General features: G+C 37.2%; 1 protein-coding gene across 1 annotated transcript in view; it reads left to right on the top strand.

Moving 5' to 3' along the window:
• Positions 1–14,021, top strand: part of MYO3B (myosin IIIB) — a 192,068-nt gene extending 178,047 nt beyond the window's left edge. Inside the window, exons 35-37 of the mRNA XM_039729329.1 lie at positions 12,093–12,199; positions 12,574–12,620; positions 13,889–14,021. Of these exons, the coding sequence (XP_039585263.1) occupies positions 12,093–12,199; positions 12,574–12,620; positions 13,889–14,021 (287 nt within the window). The remainder of the gene's footprint in view (positions 1–12,092; positions 12,200–12,573; positions 12,621–13,888) is intronic.
• The last annotated feature ends 922 nt before the right edge of the window (positions 14,022–14,943 follow it).

The raw sequence follows: 14,943 nt of genomic DNA, 5'->3' as shown, positions 1-14,943 counted from the left end.
ATTACGTGTACCTACAATAACACACCTGGAGCCTTATTTTCTAGAAGGGCTGAGCTGTAATGGTTTAAAAATCTGCCTTTCAAGTGCCTCAGCTTGAGCCTTGAAATCAATGCTCATTTTTCTAAAAAAGAGGAATAAAATGTCATCAAAGTCACTTGAATTAGTCACATATTTATGAGAGAAATAAAGACTCTAATTCCATAGCATTTACCATTTTTAAAAAGTACACTCAAGTACAAAGATTGTCTTCATAGGAGAATATAATACAATGAGCTGATATATTAATGCAAGCTGTGCCCTGTCAAGAACAGTGTTTTCAGAACAAAACAACATACTGTCATGTGAGCAGGTCACTATAATACCAGCAGGTCAACTTACTTTGTTTGTATATGTGCACATATATGTACACCTTCCTCTGGCTGCCTGAGCTGAAATCTTCACCAATATTTTATTTAGAAGCATGTAGGAAAGACTGGATGAAAATTACACATATTCTGTTTGCTTTGCACTTTCCAAACTCTTACTACAGGTAGTGTTGCTAAGTACCACGAAATACACAAATTTGCTATATTATTACTGAGATCCCAGGGTCGGAATTCTTTGCAGACCTCCCTCACTCTTCTTTAAATATCTCTTCTACATTTTCTGAATTTACTTTGGTATTACTGGACACTCCCCTCTGCTACTTCAGGATGAAAGATAAGGAACTGCACCACTGGAAATGATGAGCCCTTATTTTTATATGTGTCTAGCATTCTTCCACTAGATTCATAGTGTGAGTTGTCAATAAAAGGTTGTGATTTGGATTTGGAAGTAGTTAAAAGAAAAACCTAGATGCTCTTTCACAGGTTAACAGACATCTTTAAAGCCTGAAGGTTTTTTTCTATTCCTGCTTATTTTTCACAATCTGTCATTGACTGAATAGTTCGCTTATGCTTCTTCAGTTTTTCTTTCAAAATATTCCTTCAGAATTTAGTGGCCTGAGTTTGATCTGTAGATCACTTCTGAACCATCACTAATTAAGTGTCCCAGTAGCATGTAACAACCCCTTAAAGAAATGGATTGCTGTAGAACTTAGGTCAGCAGCATTAGTTTCCTTTATCTAGCCAAGATACCTCCTTTAGTTCCAACATTCACAAATGTCAGACCAAAGTACTGTAGCAACACCAGAAAGCAAATACCTTAACTAGTTGTATTTTTACAAGCTTCAGTCCAGCTTCCTTTCATACCCCCTTTAAAAGTTACTGCTGCCAGCTACCTTGAATTCAGAAAAAGACCTTCTTTCTTAATGAAGAAATCTACTGAGAGTTTTATCTTGGGTTCTACCATTTATTCTTTGAAATATATGCTGAATCTGCTACACTCAAATTTGAGACACTAGTTGTATCAATATGGACCCATGGTTTCAAGCCTTTAGATATGCAAATTGTGTTTCTGTAACGAACAAAACCTTAGAGACCACGCTGTTGTGGTTCCACAGAGCCTTTATTGCGCCTCATCATTATGCTAAATTAATACAAATTTCCTGTGTGTCCGGAATTCAAAGTCAATCAAGTGGCTTAATCTCTGAGGGCATGGGATAAAAATGCTATTATTACAGTTTGGAGGAAGGTGAGGGATTACCTTTAAATGTATCCAGGCTATATGCTACAACAGCAACTCTGAAACACAGACCATTATGAACCACATCTTAATAGAGTGTGAACTTACAGATTGCCTCCTGCCCTACTTTTGATCGCACACACTAACTCCCCACAATTGTACAATGCATTTTTGGCAAATGCACTAGTTGGCTCTGTAGAGAAGTAGTACTAGGAAGGTATTTGTGATTTGTTACTCTTCTTTAATGCACTGAATGTTTTGACTATTTTTAAAAGTTAATCTCACTGTTTACTTTTCATGTTTATTTCATCTTTTTTCTCCATATGCTTTCCTTTTCTTAGCATTCACAAAATGAACCAGTGCCAAGTGTCCAGTGAATTTTCTGAAGCATATTAGCACGTGAGATGCAGCTCTTAAGATCCACAATCTGCAGTTTGAAAACTTGTGTATTAGTAGCTCCAAATGTCTTTTGGAGACTATCTCTAAAACTGATTATACTGTCATGTTATTTAGGATTTGTATTTTAAAGTTGTGTTTGTAAGAATTTTTTGAACGTTTTTGTTTCTGAGCAATTTTGAAAATTTCTCATACCTCCGACATGGTGCATGGTTTTACTTTGGAAGACAGGGAAGGACAAAACATTCAATTGAGATTTTTTCTAATCCTATTTTCTTTAACTTCACTAAACAAATAAACTGTGTCAACAGTCTGAGTCCCAACCATGGCATAATGCTGAAGAGACAAGCTTGCATCGTGGCGTACCTCTGAGTGCACGATGCCTGTGTAGGTGTCCCTAGGGTAGGTGTTTCTACTTTATGACTAGTACCTCAGATAAAAACTCATGGAGAAGGGAAAATGGGGTGTGTGCAGAAAGCTGAAGAATTACTGGCTTTCCTTTGTCTTCATCTTTGCACAGAATTTCAGCTTCCAAAAACTCAGGCTGATCTGGTGCACTGCTAGCAAAGAGGCAAGTTTAATACAACCTTCCTGCCATAAAGAGTTGATCTTGAAATATTTTTACAATGAAGATTCTGATATTTACCTTGTGAGAAGTTACCTCAGTCTCCATTTCAGGTGCCTCTTAGGGATTTGTTCTGCTTGAATGTATTTATTTTAAGTTGATCTCTTTCCTATCATTCAAATATTAGCCACCTTACACACACACACACACACACACACAAATCAACAAACAGAAAAACCCACCCACACACGAAAAAGAACATTTCCAGCCCCATCCAAGTCTATTTATCTTAATTTTCTCTTTCTCACAGTAACCAAGAGGAAAAGCCTAGGGTATAGTATAAAAGTAGGGCAAGCAGAGGTATTTGCCCAGAACACTCTCCAGCCAAACATGGTTTGTGGCTCAGGGATGTCTTGATCTGGAAGTGATCTCTTCATATTTATTTGCCCTCCATAGGCTTTTCTGCTGTGAAGTTCTTCATTAACTTGTAGTGATCATATGGCATTGCTCAAACAGTGAGAGAGACATCACTTAGCTCACATGATACATATGTGAGATACATATTTTTTATCACCTGGTGGCTATTGTATTAACCTAGTCTTCTAGAACTAGGAAATAGGCCATGATATGTAGTAATTCTAGCACACCCAGAATGACCTGGTTTTCCTCAGTAACCATCTCTTCTGAAAAGATCACCAGCCAGCTGTAATGCGGGATGCACTCTCAGCAGCATACCCAGCTGATCATGGGAGGTGATTCTGCACCTCTGCTCTGCTCTTGTGGGACCCCACCTGGAATGCTGCATCCAGTTCTGGGTTTCTGAGCACAGGAAAAGCATCAATATTTGGTCCAAGTTCACAGGAGAGCCACCAAGTTGACTGTAGGGATGGAGCACCACTCTGATGAAGAAAGGATGAGACAGCTGGGGCTGTTCAGCCTGGTGAAAAGGTGGCTTTGGAAATACCTAATTGCAGTCTTCAGTGCCTAAAAAGGGGGCTCACAAGAAAGATGGAGAGGAACTTTTCACAAAGGAAATGTAGTGTCAGGATAAAGGGAATGGCTTCAAACTGAAAGAGAATAGGTTTAAATTAGGTATTAAGAAGAAATTCTTAATGCTGAGGCTGATGAGGCACTGGAATATGTTGCCCAGAGAATTTGTAGGTGCCTCATCTGTGGAAGTGTTCCAGGCCAGGCTGGATGGAGTTCTAAGTGACCTGGTGTAATGGAAGATATCCCTGCCCATATTAGGGGGGTTGAAACTAGATGATCTTTAATGTTCCTTCCGACACAGGCCATTCTATGATTTTATGAATTAACCAAAAACTTCCCACAACCATTTGGGTCAAGTTTGAGGAGGGAAAGAAAAATAATGATAAAAAGTTTTCTGCATTGTCCAGAAGCAGTTTCTGCCATTCAGATGGTTTAGCATGAATTATTTTTCTCTGAAGTTACAGTTGTATTTGTGGTAAACCTCTTAGACTTTGACTAATTGCCACACCTCTCTAACATATTAGATGTTATTATGTGCAGGGTTTTTAAGGGCTTCTGTATGTTCAACATATAGGAAGACATCTTTGGGACCATACTTGTAGAAGCGTGCTGTTTGCTGACAGGTTTGAATCTTAACCCGTGTTAGTCACTGATAGTTCAGTTCTTTGGTATGCTTTGTTTAATCTTTGCCTTTTTTCCTCTACAGTCTAATCACTCACAATAGAAACTGAAAGAACTGACAAATACTGAAGGATCAGAACTGTGCTGGAAAGGAAAAAAAACAGCAAAAGCCAAGATTCTAACTATTTATGGATCTTGTTTCCCAACAAAGTGTATCTAAAAGCCATTGTCTCAGGGTTCAGAGACAGCTGAATGATTGATTTCACATAAAATATTTGTTGTTCTAATTACAGTATCATCTGGGTCGTTGGCAACAAACGGATGCAAAACCAGCCTTTACATACCATCTTGAAAAACTTATGATTTGTTTAGTGTGCTTTATAATCCAAAGCATATGGCTTTGCACATAACTGCAGTATCCAAAATGAAGCTGTATGTAATGAATCACTGGGTGGGAGAAAATGCATTGCTTCTGTTACAAGTTCTTTCAGTGTGTGTATTCAAATGGTTCTGTTTAGGGTTATAAACAAAAGGATATGCTCACAGATTCAGCAGTGTGTTACAGATTCTGGGATGCACATGACATCAAAGGAGCTACACTAATTTCCCTAGCAGTCTATGGCTCTTGGCACTATGAGCACACTCCATCTGAATAAACAGAATTCTAGTTCACCACAATTGTGTGGGGGATCCAAGGTGATAGTGAAGCTTAGTTTTGTTTTATTTTATATCTTTCTGTAGGATTTTTTTACTCCTTCAGATTCTGTGTGTTCAGTGAATTGGGCAACTACCTTTGAGCTATAGACTACAAAGCACTTGACACTGAAAATTATTAAATCTAATATATTATTCTTACATAATGAATCCAGGTAACAGCTTTAAGCACACTGGAGTTGCTAAGGATTATTCATTCTTTCAAAGCATTAATATATATTTTTTAAAGTAGTTAGCATCCTTTTCATTAGCAGCACTTACGTGAAGATTCAGTAAGATACTTTGTGAGTTAGCAAGAGATGAGGTTTTGTAACTCCTCAAAGCACATCTGATTTATTGTTCTTTCCATGCTTGCTTGTCACTAGCAGCATGAAGAGTGCCAGCTCCTATAAATATTCCTGGACACTCTTATGTACAGGAAGGGACCAAGGGAATTTGGTGGCAGGAATGGTTCCCATCATACTTGATCTCATTATATCAACAGAATAGATGGCCTTATTGAACATTTGCAGACGTCTGAAGGTACTGGTAGGTAAGCATGAAATATTCTGCAGAGAATTACAGTTGTTAGTAGTATTATGTCAATATGCCTCCAGGCTCCTGATGTTACTAGATTAATTTAATCCTCTGATGCCAGAACATAGGTTCTAATGCTGCAAATTAATGGTTTTTATTCCCTTTTCTTCTTTTCCTCAGTTTCTCAGTACCTTACTTAATGGTTTATTTTTTTGTCTTTTACCTTATTTCCTATAATTTTCTCTTTTTCCTCCTACTAACTTCAGAAGGGAAAAGAACATAATGAAGACACACCTTATTACTCAAGTCACCCAGGAGTCTTGTCTTTATTCTCACCTACCCTGTGTTGTTGTCTCTTGGTGTGGTTTTGCCTGTACTGAGATTAAAATCTTAAAGAGACAGTGTGTCTATTTTCTACCAGCCTTTTCTACCTGCATTTTTGTAGAACTACCATAATATAATTGAATTTATAGTATGTCACATAGACACGGTAACTTCATTATTTCTGACTGAAGCTACAGATTACTCTACAGGATGTGTTTAGTGAAGCCTATTAGACCTGTTATCCTGTCCTTGTTTCTGATACTGTTGTAGTTGGTAGCATTAATAGGCAGTGTACAAATACCCTGTGATGTGAGCCAGGTATCTCTTAATGTGTGCCCATACTAAAGTCACACTGACTGCAGCTTAGTAGAGGCACATACAGGATAGTTCTGCACTAACGGGATTGAGTGTGGCAGGCAGATGCAGCAGGTGCTCAGGGGGACTAACTGCTTGAGTATTCACTCTGCTTCCCAAGCACATTTTTCATCTTACTCCCATTTTACTCCTATTTTACACTTAGGGCATGATAAAAATTTGTACAAATGGTGGAGAATCATGGCAATGGAAAATGAAGGAAAATACATTTGTATGAACACTCATAGCTGAATAACATTGTGTGCCCTTTGTAAGTCACTCTTTTTAAAAACAAAGCTGAAATAATGAAAATCATGAAGTCTAGTTAATTTGCAGCAGTTTTTACTGTGTAACTGATGTTCAGTCAGTCCCATTTAACACTGATATGAGTGGGACCAGAATCATTAGCCCCTTGAGTCCTCTCCTTGAACAGACTTGCATAGCACACAGGAAAATGTAGCTGTTCCTTGAAGTCAACATGCTGCACATAATTATCCACTAGCATGCAGTCCAGGAGGAGGATGTATATTATCATTGTCTGTGAGGTCATTTCTGCATTTGCCTAAGACTTCAAGAGGAAAAGTGAAGTTAACTTGCTGCCTTGAAAAATGATTCAAAACTGGAAACTTGAAAACATCAAAATGTGTATAAATTATCAAAGGAGAACAAAGACAAGTTTTTTCACAAAAGTCTTCTCCCCAGGCTATAACAATGCTTTACATAGGCATGATCAATATATCCAGGCTTGAGAACCAAAGTCTTTTGGAATAAATTAGACTGGCAGGAAAAGAAACAAACAAAGAACAAATTAACATGATTTTAAACATTGCTTAAATTTTCATGAATGTAGACCTTGAGATGTTATGATGAGATCCCATGAGTCTGTGCTAATATTTGCTTATAATTAAGGGTTGCACTTTCATGTTTCATCTGATATTATAGATTGGAAATCAGCTACATGCTTACTATTTTTCTTGTCATAGTGATTTCTCTACTTTATTTGCTTACTCTGTTAATAATACATATGATTAGTTAAATTGCCCCATTTCCTTTCCTTTGACAAACTGCCCCTTCTCACACTCTCAATCTCCTTGTTTGAGTAATTGGGAAAAAACTACCCTTCCTGTGATACCAGGTTTGTGTTCACCTATGGCAGAAAAGGAGATAAGACTAACCCCTCCCAAACTTGCTTGGGTAAATGGCTTCAGAAGGAAAATGGGTGTATTCAGCTCCACTCTTCAATATGTGTTGTGGAGGATGAAGTCCCCTCACCGAGGGAATTGGCAACACAGCCTCCTCAGGGCACTGACACATTGGCAAAGAACCCTTGTGTGCATTCCTTGCAAAAAAAGTAAGATGTCATCCAGTGTTTAGAGCCCCAGGTGTGCTGCACCACCCTTAAAACAATCTGATGCACATAAATTTATTTTACAAGTTCTAAATGCAATTAAGCTGCTTACTCACAATTTCTGTGCAGAATTCTCCATGTAAGAAAAAAATTAGCAATGTTTGGCAAGATTATCAGCATCAAGAGGTTTTTGAAGCAAGAGTTCAGACATTAAGAGTTTATGGAGCTCCTAACTTCATTTCAGCAAGCAAAATCTGATGACATGGCTGCCTGGTACCCATGCTTTCAATACTAAGATGATCAGGACAATAAGGACATCTAAGATGAGATCTTCACTGAATATCAAGTGAAGTCACCTGCTCCATGGAAAGTCATTAGAAAAATACATTTTTGCCACTACTCTTTCGAAAGTATTGGTCAGATCCCAAATCCTAGATGCAAAAGTCCATGTGTCAGTGCTAAGGAGCAGTTTGAAGGCTTTTGTTAAATCTTACTGCTTGGTAATCTGTGTGTTTCTGAAAGAGTCCTTTGCAGCTTATGGAAAGGATGGGTTTTTAAACAGAAAAATCTTCTAAATAAGATAAAAGAAATGTGCTAATCACTCCAAGCGAAGAGATATCCTTAAAAACGTCAGTATAATGGGTATGTTGGCTAACTGAAGAAAAGTATTTCCATTTCAGCCATAAGAAAACAAAGAAGAATCATGTGGAAATTCAGAAACTAATTCCAGAATTTAAAAGATCAATACACATCTTCTGCAGACTGAGACTTCTGATAAAAATTACATTAGAGAAATTAATTCTTGTTAAAGTAGATGTGATCTCTATCACATCTTCAATAGTTTTTGCTTAAGTCAAAACATGCCTTTTCTAAAAGTTTCTAGTCTCAACCTGAGTTTCCATCATACTGCTAAATATTTTTTCTCCTAATTGATTGCTTGTAGTATGTGCTGTAGTTCTGGTCTAAAATTTTCTTCAGCTTCTACCATTAGTTAGTCTAGATTTTGTTTTTGAATGTGAAAAACCCTTCACCTTCTATATAGGGGTTTATACTTGCTTCAGATCACCACTTCACCTTCTTTTGAAAAGAATGAAGTAGAAAAATCTTCTTATATTTCTCGCCATGTGGCAGATTTTTCAGAGTTCAAATTGTTCCTGTTTGCAAAACATTCTGCCCTTTATTGCATCCACTTTAAAATAATTCTGTACACAACAATAAAACTAGTTTTCTGTTTCTGTTGAGTCTTCCCTTCTTTGCACCCAGTGTATGTCATATTCAGCTGAATATCTGTAGCTCCCAATTTATTTTATTGTATTATTTTAAATGTCTCCTGGAGACATTGCTTTCCAACTATGTAATTCCCAGTTCATAAAAATGTATCTTGAATGTTTGACTTCACATTTACTTTTAACCTGTCTGAGCTCTGCAAGTCCTGTTTTTTTGGCTTGGGCTCTTATGTATCAAAGAAATAAAAAGGATAACCAACAGTGGTAGTAGAGGACTAAACAGAAACACCATCAGTTTATTACTTATGAATACCTTCTACTCCAACAGATTGATCCAGTAGCCAGTTTCTATTTCCCTTCACTGTAAGCCACATCAGTTTTGTGGTGTCTTCAGGAAAGCATCCACATGATCCTGCTCACCCATGTGTCACCTCTCTGAGCTCAAGTGAGACAAGGATGCCCAGCACCTCAGCTACCCTACACTTAGATCAGCTGATGTAGTGCACTTGGCAGAAAGCATTTTACCTACTCTCATGTTATTTCTGCACTGCAGTAAGGGATTTATCAAATAAGAAATTGTAACCTAAGGAATTTCTGTGCTCAGAGTTTCAAGAAAGGGTTTTCTTCTAGACAAAAGGGGGTCAGATCTCTTTCTTAAAAAGTGGTGCTGAAGGACAACCTGAAGAAAGTGCATGTGTTCACCCTCTCATCTGGTTTCTAAATTTGTAGCAAACTAAGGTGCCTGGACATGCCAGAGGGACTTGGCACAATTTCTGTGCAGTATAGACAATACGTCGTTAATGATAGTGGTGCTGCTACTATTGCTATTAAATTACAAGTGACTTTTTTTCTTACTGGTGGCTTTAAGTTTGTCATCAAAGCAAAATATTTTAGAGCAGCATTTTAAATGCCTATTCAACTGCTGAGTGTTGAGCACATGTTAATGCCATTTTCTCCAGATATGGTAGTTTATGATAAATGTTACCAGATTTTGTACTGTTCATGTAGTGTGCAACTAAGACAAATGGGCCCACTGAAAGGGTGTTTCCTTTGGAGAACACAAGCTGCAGACCACCCGTAGGATACACAGAAATAATTAAGTGTCAGGATAAAAAGGTAGAGCAAAATATTAGTGACTCAGAATCCTAATGGATGAAAGACATTAAAAAACCAGCCTATGTATATGTGTGTTTTAAAAAAGAAAACATGTGAAGGCCTCAAGAGCACTTAGGGGAAAGGAAAAAAAAAAACCTACCCCATAACATTATTGTACTGTTTAAAAATTTCTAAATATTTGTGTGCGGTGTTTTTACTTGTGACAGCAGCAGAGAGGTGTGTGAAATTATGCAGAACAGTGAGTACCTGAATTCATACCAGCCTCTTTCTAGAACAAAAAAAAATCATAGAGAGGTATTCAAAAACTATATTGCTGTAAGAAAAAAAAAAAACTCAACTAGCTTTGTGATTGAAAATATTGCTTGCAAAAATTGCAGACCCTGCTGTCATGAGGGAGGAAGCTCTAAGAACAATTTGAGTAACTTTCAGGGCAGAGAGAGGCTAGAATGTAGTTATGACAGGTCTTCTGCAACATTTTCAGACTACAGGGGGAACAAAATTGCATTTATATCCTATCTGAATCATAGTGAAAAAACCAGATATTATTTGGGCACCCAATTTTCTCAGAAGTATTTTCTGGCACAGCTTCTGCCTTGTCTGTTTGTATACAATATAGGCAAGTAGCAAAGGTTGTAATATAGGCAAGTAGCAAAAGTTGTGGTTCAGCCACCACAACCTCTTTAGCAAAATATAAAGGTTTACTTAACTTGAAAGTATAAAGTATTGAAGCATTAGGTATTAAATTAGAAAGCAGAAGGAATGTATTATTTTAAAGTTTTTTTGTATTAATGGATAAATATAACCTTTCTCTATAAAACTGGGTTTGAATTTTAGACCCAGCTCTGCAGTCAGCTCCCTGGTGGTCATTTAAGCCACCATCCCTCCCAGGTGCTGTGATGGAATGGAACAAGTGCTCCTCTCCCACGCAGACATTGGAGTTGCACATTGAGAGGAAATTAATATTTTTAAATTTTATTGTTGAGCTGAAGAAAGTGAAAGAGAGAAAATCTCTCAGAACAATCAGTCTTTTGGCTAAAAAGGCCAAAGTTCAGACATCTCCTCTACCTCGTTCAGATTGCAGGTACAAACTATAAGCCTGAGTGCACAATAAACCTCCTTTGTAATGTTACCTGCTCCTTAAGGCCAGATCTTGTCAATGGATTTGTGAGATTAGAGCCCTGCATCTGCAAAAGGCACATTAACTTCAGTTTGAAGTGTTTAAAGGAATTCATGCTGCTTGATCTTTGTGCTGGTCTTTTGTATAGGAGCAAGTTCCTTGTGCAGTATGGAATGCAAATGTATGAGATGTGTATTTTTCCTTCAGTGCTGCCAAAACCTGTTTTTATTCATATTGTCACTAAAATAATTTTTAACAGGGAGATATGAGAAAAGTCAAAGGCATTGGGACAATTATCTGAGAAGTAAATCACCTTTGCTTACTCCCACAGTATATTGTAGTAGCTTACTAATTTATTAAAATAGTTACCCTGTAATCCAAAGTATGTGTCATGGAAAATGCCTGGTAAAATTGAATATAGCATACCATAATGGCTTTTCTCTATAATACTAGAAAAAAAGCATTAAAAACCCCAAACAAACCACACCCCCTCCAAAACAAAACAAACCCCCCCCCAAAAAAAAAACCAAACCAAAAACAAAAAACACCCCCCCCAAAAAAGGCAAAACTTAGCAAGCTGTTAGTTCTTTTTTCAGAAAACCTTCTGAAATTCTTCCTTCATCTTTAAATTCTGCTTTCCAGATGACTTTAAGCAACTGTTACTTTACAGCACATCACAAATTATATGAAGAAAGTACAATTCCAAACTGATTCATTTAATCTGATTAAACGGAGAGCCATGTCAAGAAGGTAGCCTTTTTATATAAAGAAAATGATGATAATAGACTAAGTCTCATCAGTCAAGAGACTTTATTACTGTCTACTGTAGAAAAACTATTTTGTTGTTGCTGAATAATACGTTCCTAGCTAGTCACAATATACCTCATTTCCTGCTTAGATAACAGAAGATATTAAGAAAAAGTGTGAAAGTAATAAGGAACTGTGTGATATAGATATATGGAAGAATAAAAAATGTTAAAAAGTGAAAATTAAGTTCTGCATAAAAACTTGCATTTGAGCTAAGTTTCAAAAGAGAAAACAAAGATTCCCAAGTTTCTGTTTGCTTACTTTGAATAGAACAGACTTGCTAATAAATCCAGGACCAAATAGGACTGAAGAAAAGACTGTTTACAGACTAAAATGTGCTAAGACGTTCACAGCACCTGGCACAGCTTAAAACTAAATTGTGTTATCTTACTGTAGGTTCAGAAAACTCTCTTGAACAGAAGCTGAGAACACCTCGTCGACGATGTCAGCAGCCCAAAATGCTGAATAGCCCTGAGGATAACATGTACTATAACCAGTTAAATGTGAGTTCAAAGTGGCAATAAAGCTGTTTTACTGGCTTTGTTTCCAGTTAATAATTCTGTTATTAATACCTGTTTCAGCCCCTCCAGCCCCACCCCCACGTTCTTCTGCTCTCGTCTTGAACATGTGCTTATGCTCTTTATCTGTTGCTTTCATGTCAGGATGTCTGCCTTCACGGTGAATAATTGATGTGGTTTATCAAAGACGAGCAAGATGCATGCTTCATCAGGCTCACTTGAGCCCTTTGATCAAAAAAATTATGCTGTGACTTCTGATATTATCAGCATCTGCTTGCATTCAACACAAAATCACTTTGAATTAAAAATTAACGACTTGCTGCTTTGCTTTGACTGTATGTTCTTGGCCCTCTCCACAGGGAACTCTAGAATATCAAGGGAGCAAGAGGAAGCCAAGAAAACTTGGGTAAATATCTATCTTCTTAGTTCTAAGCAACTGTAAACAGAAGAAGTCCTTTGTGATATTACAGAATATGCAAAACTTTCTAGAGAGGTTTCTAAAAATAAACAATTAACATATTTCTGTGCATTGACATTGGACATTTTCTGCAGAAGCAAATGTAAAACTTGGGTGTACTGCTGTCTGCAGACACTAGAACTGATTCTTTAAAAATATGCTCCCCAGCTCTCTCTGTGTGCTATTACTACCAAAAAAATAGCATTGTTCATATTTTGAAGTGTGTTTCACACTGGTGAAAGGTGCCAGATGAGGGGTGTTAGAGCTGGAGGCCTGTGACCTAGAACAGTGCCAGAAGCCCTGCCAGCCCCACTGCAGCACACTCGCAGTGGGCCCCTTGTCTTCCTGGGGGAGCACGTGTGAGGAGCTGACAGAGGCCACTCTGCACAAAAGGAGTTTCTCCTTCTCTGTTAACTGAGTCATTTCTCATTGCTACGTGAGCAGTTACCTCCTGGTATAGGTAGAATAAACTAGACAGGCTCTTATACAATTGCCCAAATATTCACTTGCCTGATAACATGGATTGGAGAGAACTGATGGGTGCTTACAGACACATTTAGTCCAAAAATTTACCAGAACCTTCTGGATTTTTTTCTTCTGGTTTTTATTAAACTTCTGTATATAACTTTATGAACAAGAGGTCTTTGAGTCAAGCTTAAAGTCCAAATTTTTTCAAGACTGTGCAAGATTTGGTTTATTTTCTCTCCCTCCCCTAGTTTAAAAAAGTTTGTATTTTGGGAATAAAAACACTAACATCAGGCTGCAGTACTCATCATACATCACAGAAAAATGAAAGCCCCTTGCTGTCTATAGGGCTTTTCCCAAAAATTGATACTGTAGTCCTTGGCTCATATTCATAGCAAACCATCATCTGAAATACGATACCAAAATCATATCCTACTTGTGGAACATGCACAGACAAATAAGCCACATTGCTCAAATTAAATGCCCATTTGGTGCAAATAGTTGTTCTATCATTCTATACTCCCAAACTGAAAGATGATATTGCATTTCCCTGATCCTCAGAACTATTCAGGATATAAAATGTAATAGCAGTTGGAATATGTATAAAAGCTGTATCTTTCTCATCAAATCATCCCCTTTTTTTTTTCCATTCTTATAGTAGGGCTTTTCATTTTCACATCCACAGAGTAGTTTCTATTTCTGAAGATATTGACAGTGTTTAACTTAAGGAGTGTTGTTTGTTTATTTTCAAGCCAAATCAAAGTACTGGATGGAGAGGATGAGTATTATGAATCATTGTCAGCTGTTGAATCTACCCCTGAAGATGACAGTTTTCTCAGTTCTCCATCTCCTCCTACAAGAGATGTGTCTTTTGCTCAAAGCTGAACCTCACTCATTCTATTGACTAATACTGGTAAGAGTATTTTCCTGCTGATAAGCTCTTCCAGTTAATTTTGTTTATGTGTGTTCATATAATATATTAAAAATACCATGTTTGCTAGTTACTTTAGTTCACTGATTTAGATCTGGGTTTTCAGCTGTCCACTGTCACATTTAGCTGTATTTCTATAAACAATTGCAGTAAAGGGGAGCAACACTACCTGTATGTGTTGATGTTGATAATGGACATATTACTTTAGCAGCAAGGTTAGTTTATACAATTCTGACCCCTTGTTTCCTGCCTCCCCCTCCCCTGGCTGCTGTTCCCACCCTGTGCCATCCCTTCTGTTGTGCTGGCACAACTGCTGGTAGAGCTGTATGAAAAGTAAGATCAAGGAACTGAACTAGATTATAAGAACACTGTACTAAAAATTTTAATTTGGGATCATAGTGAAAATGTTTTGTATTTCATTAGATTTATATTAAACATTGTCCTTTATAACTTTCTCTGCTGTGTATGGCTTTTAACACTAGAAAAATGTACAGAGTAAAATAATTTAAAATATAATTGTGTCTCAGTTTACCTTGCAAATAGTTTTCTTCTAAAATATTTCTTAACCCTAAGTCTAACTCGAGGAATTATTTTAAATATAAGAAGTAAAACCCTTTTAAGGCTAATGTTTCACACACTGATGCATTTAGTCCTTGTGACTGAAACCATCATTATGACTAGTTATTCTTGTTATCCATGCAAATATTTAATTTGTTCCTTAAGCTATATGTCTGCGATCCAATGCCTCCTACATTTCCACAGCCCTCTTGTAAGTAGCAATGGGGAAAAATTGCAAATCTTTCTACTTGCTTTTCACTTTCTTTGAAAATCCTTAATGATAACAGTATGTGACTTTCTACAGAATATTGAGGTTTT

Source organism: Passer montanus, unplaced genomic scaffold, assembly GCF_014805655.1.
Source record: "Passer montanus isolate IOZ18808 unplaced genomic scaffold, ASM1480565v1 scaffold1, whole genome shotgun sequence".
In the NCBI taxonomy this organism is placed as follows: domain Eukaryota; kingdom Metazoa; phylum Chordata; class Aves; order Passeriformes; family Passeridae; genus Passer; species Passer montanus.
The sequence above is the reverse complement of the archived record's forward strand: the minus strand, read 5'-3'. Positions and strand labels throughout refer to the sequence as shown.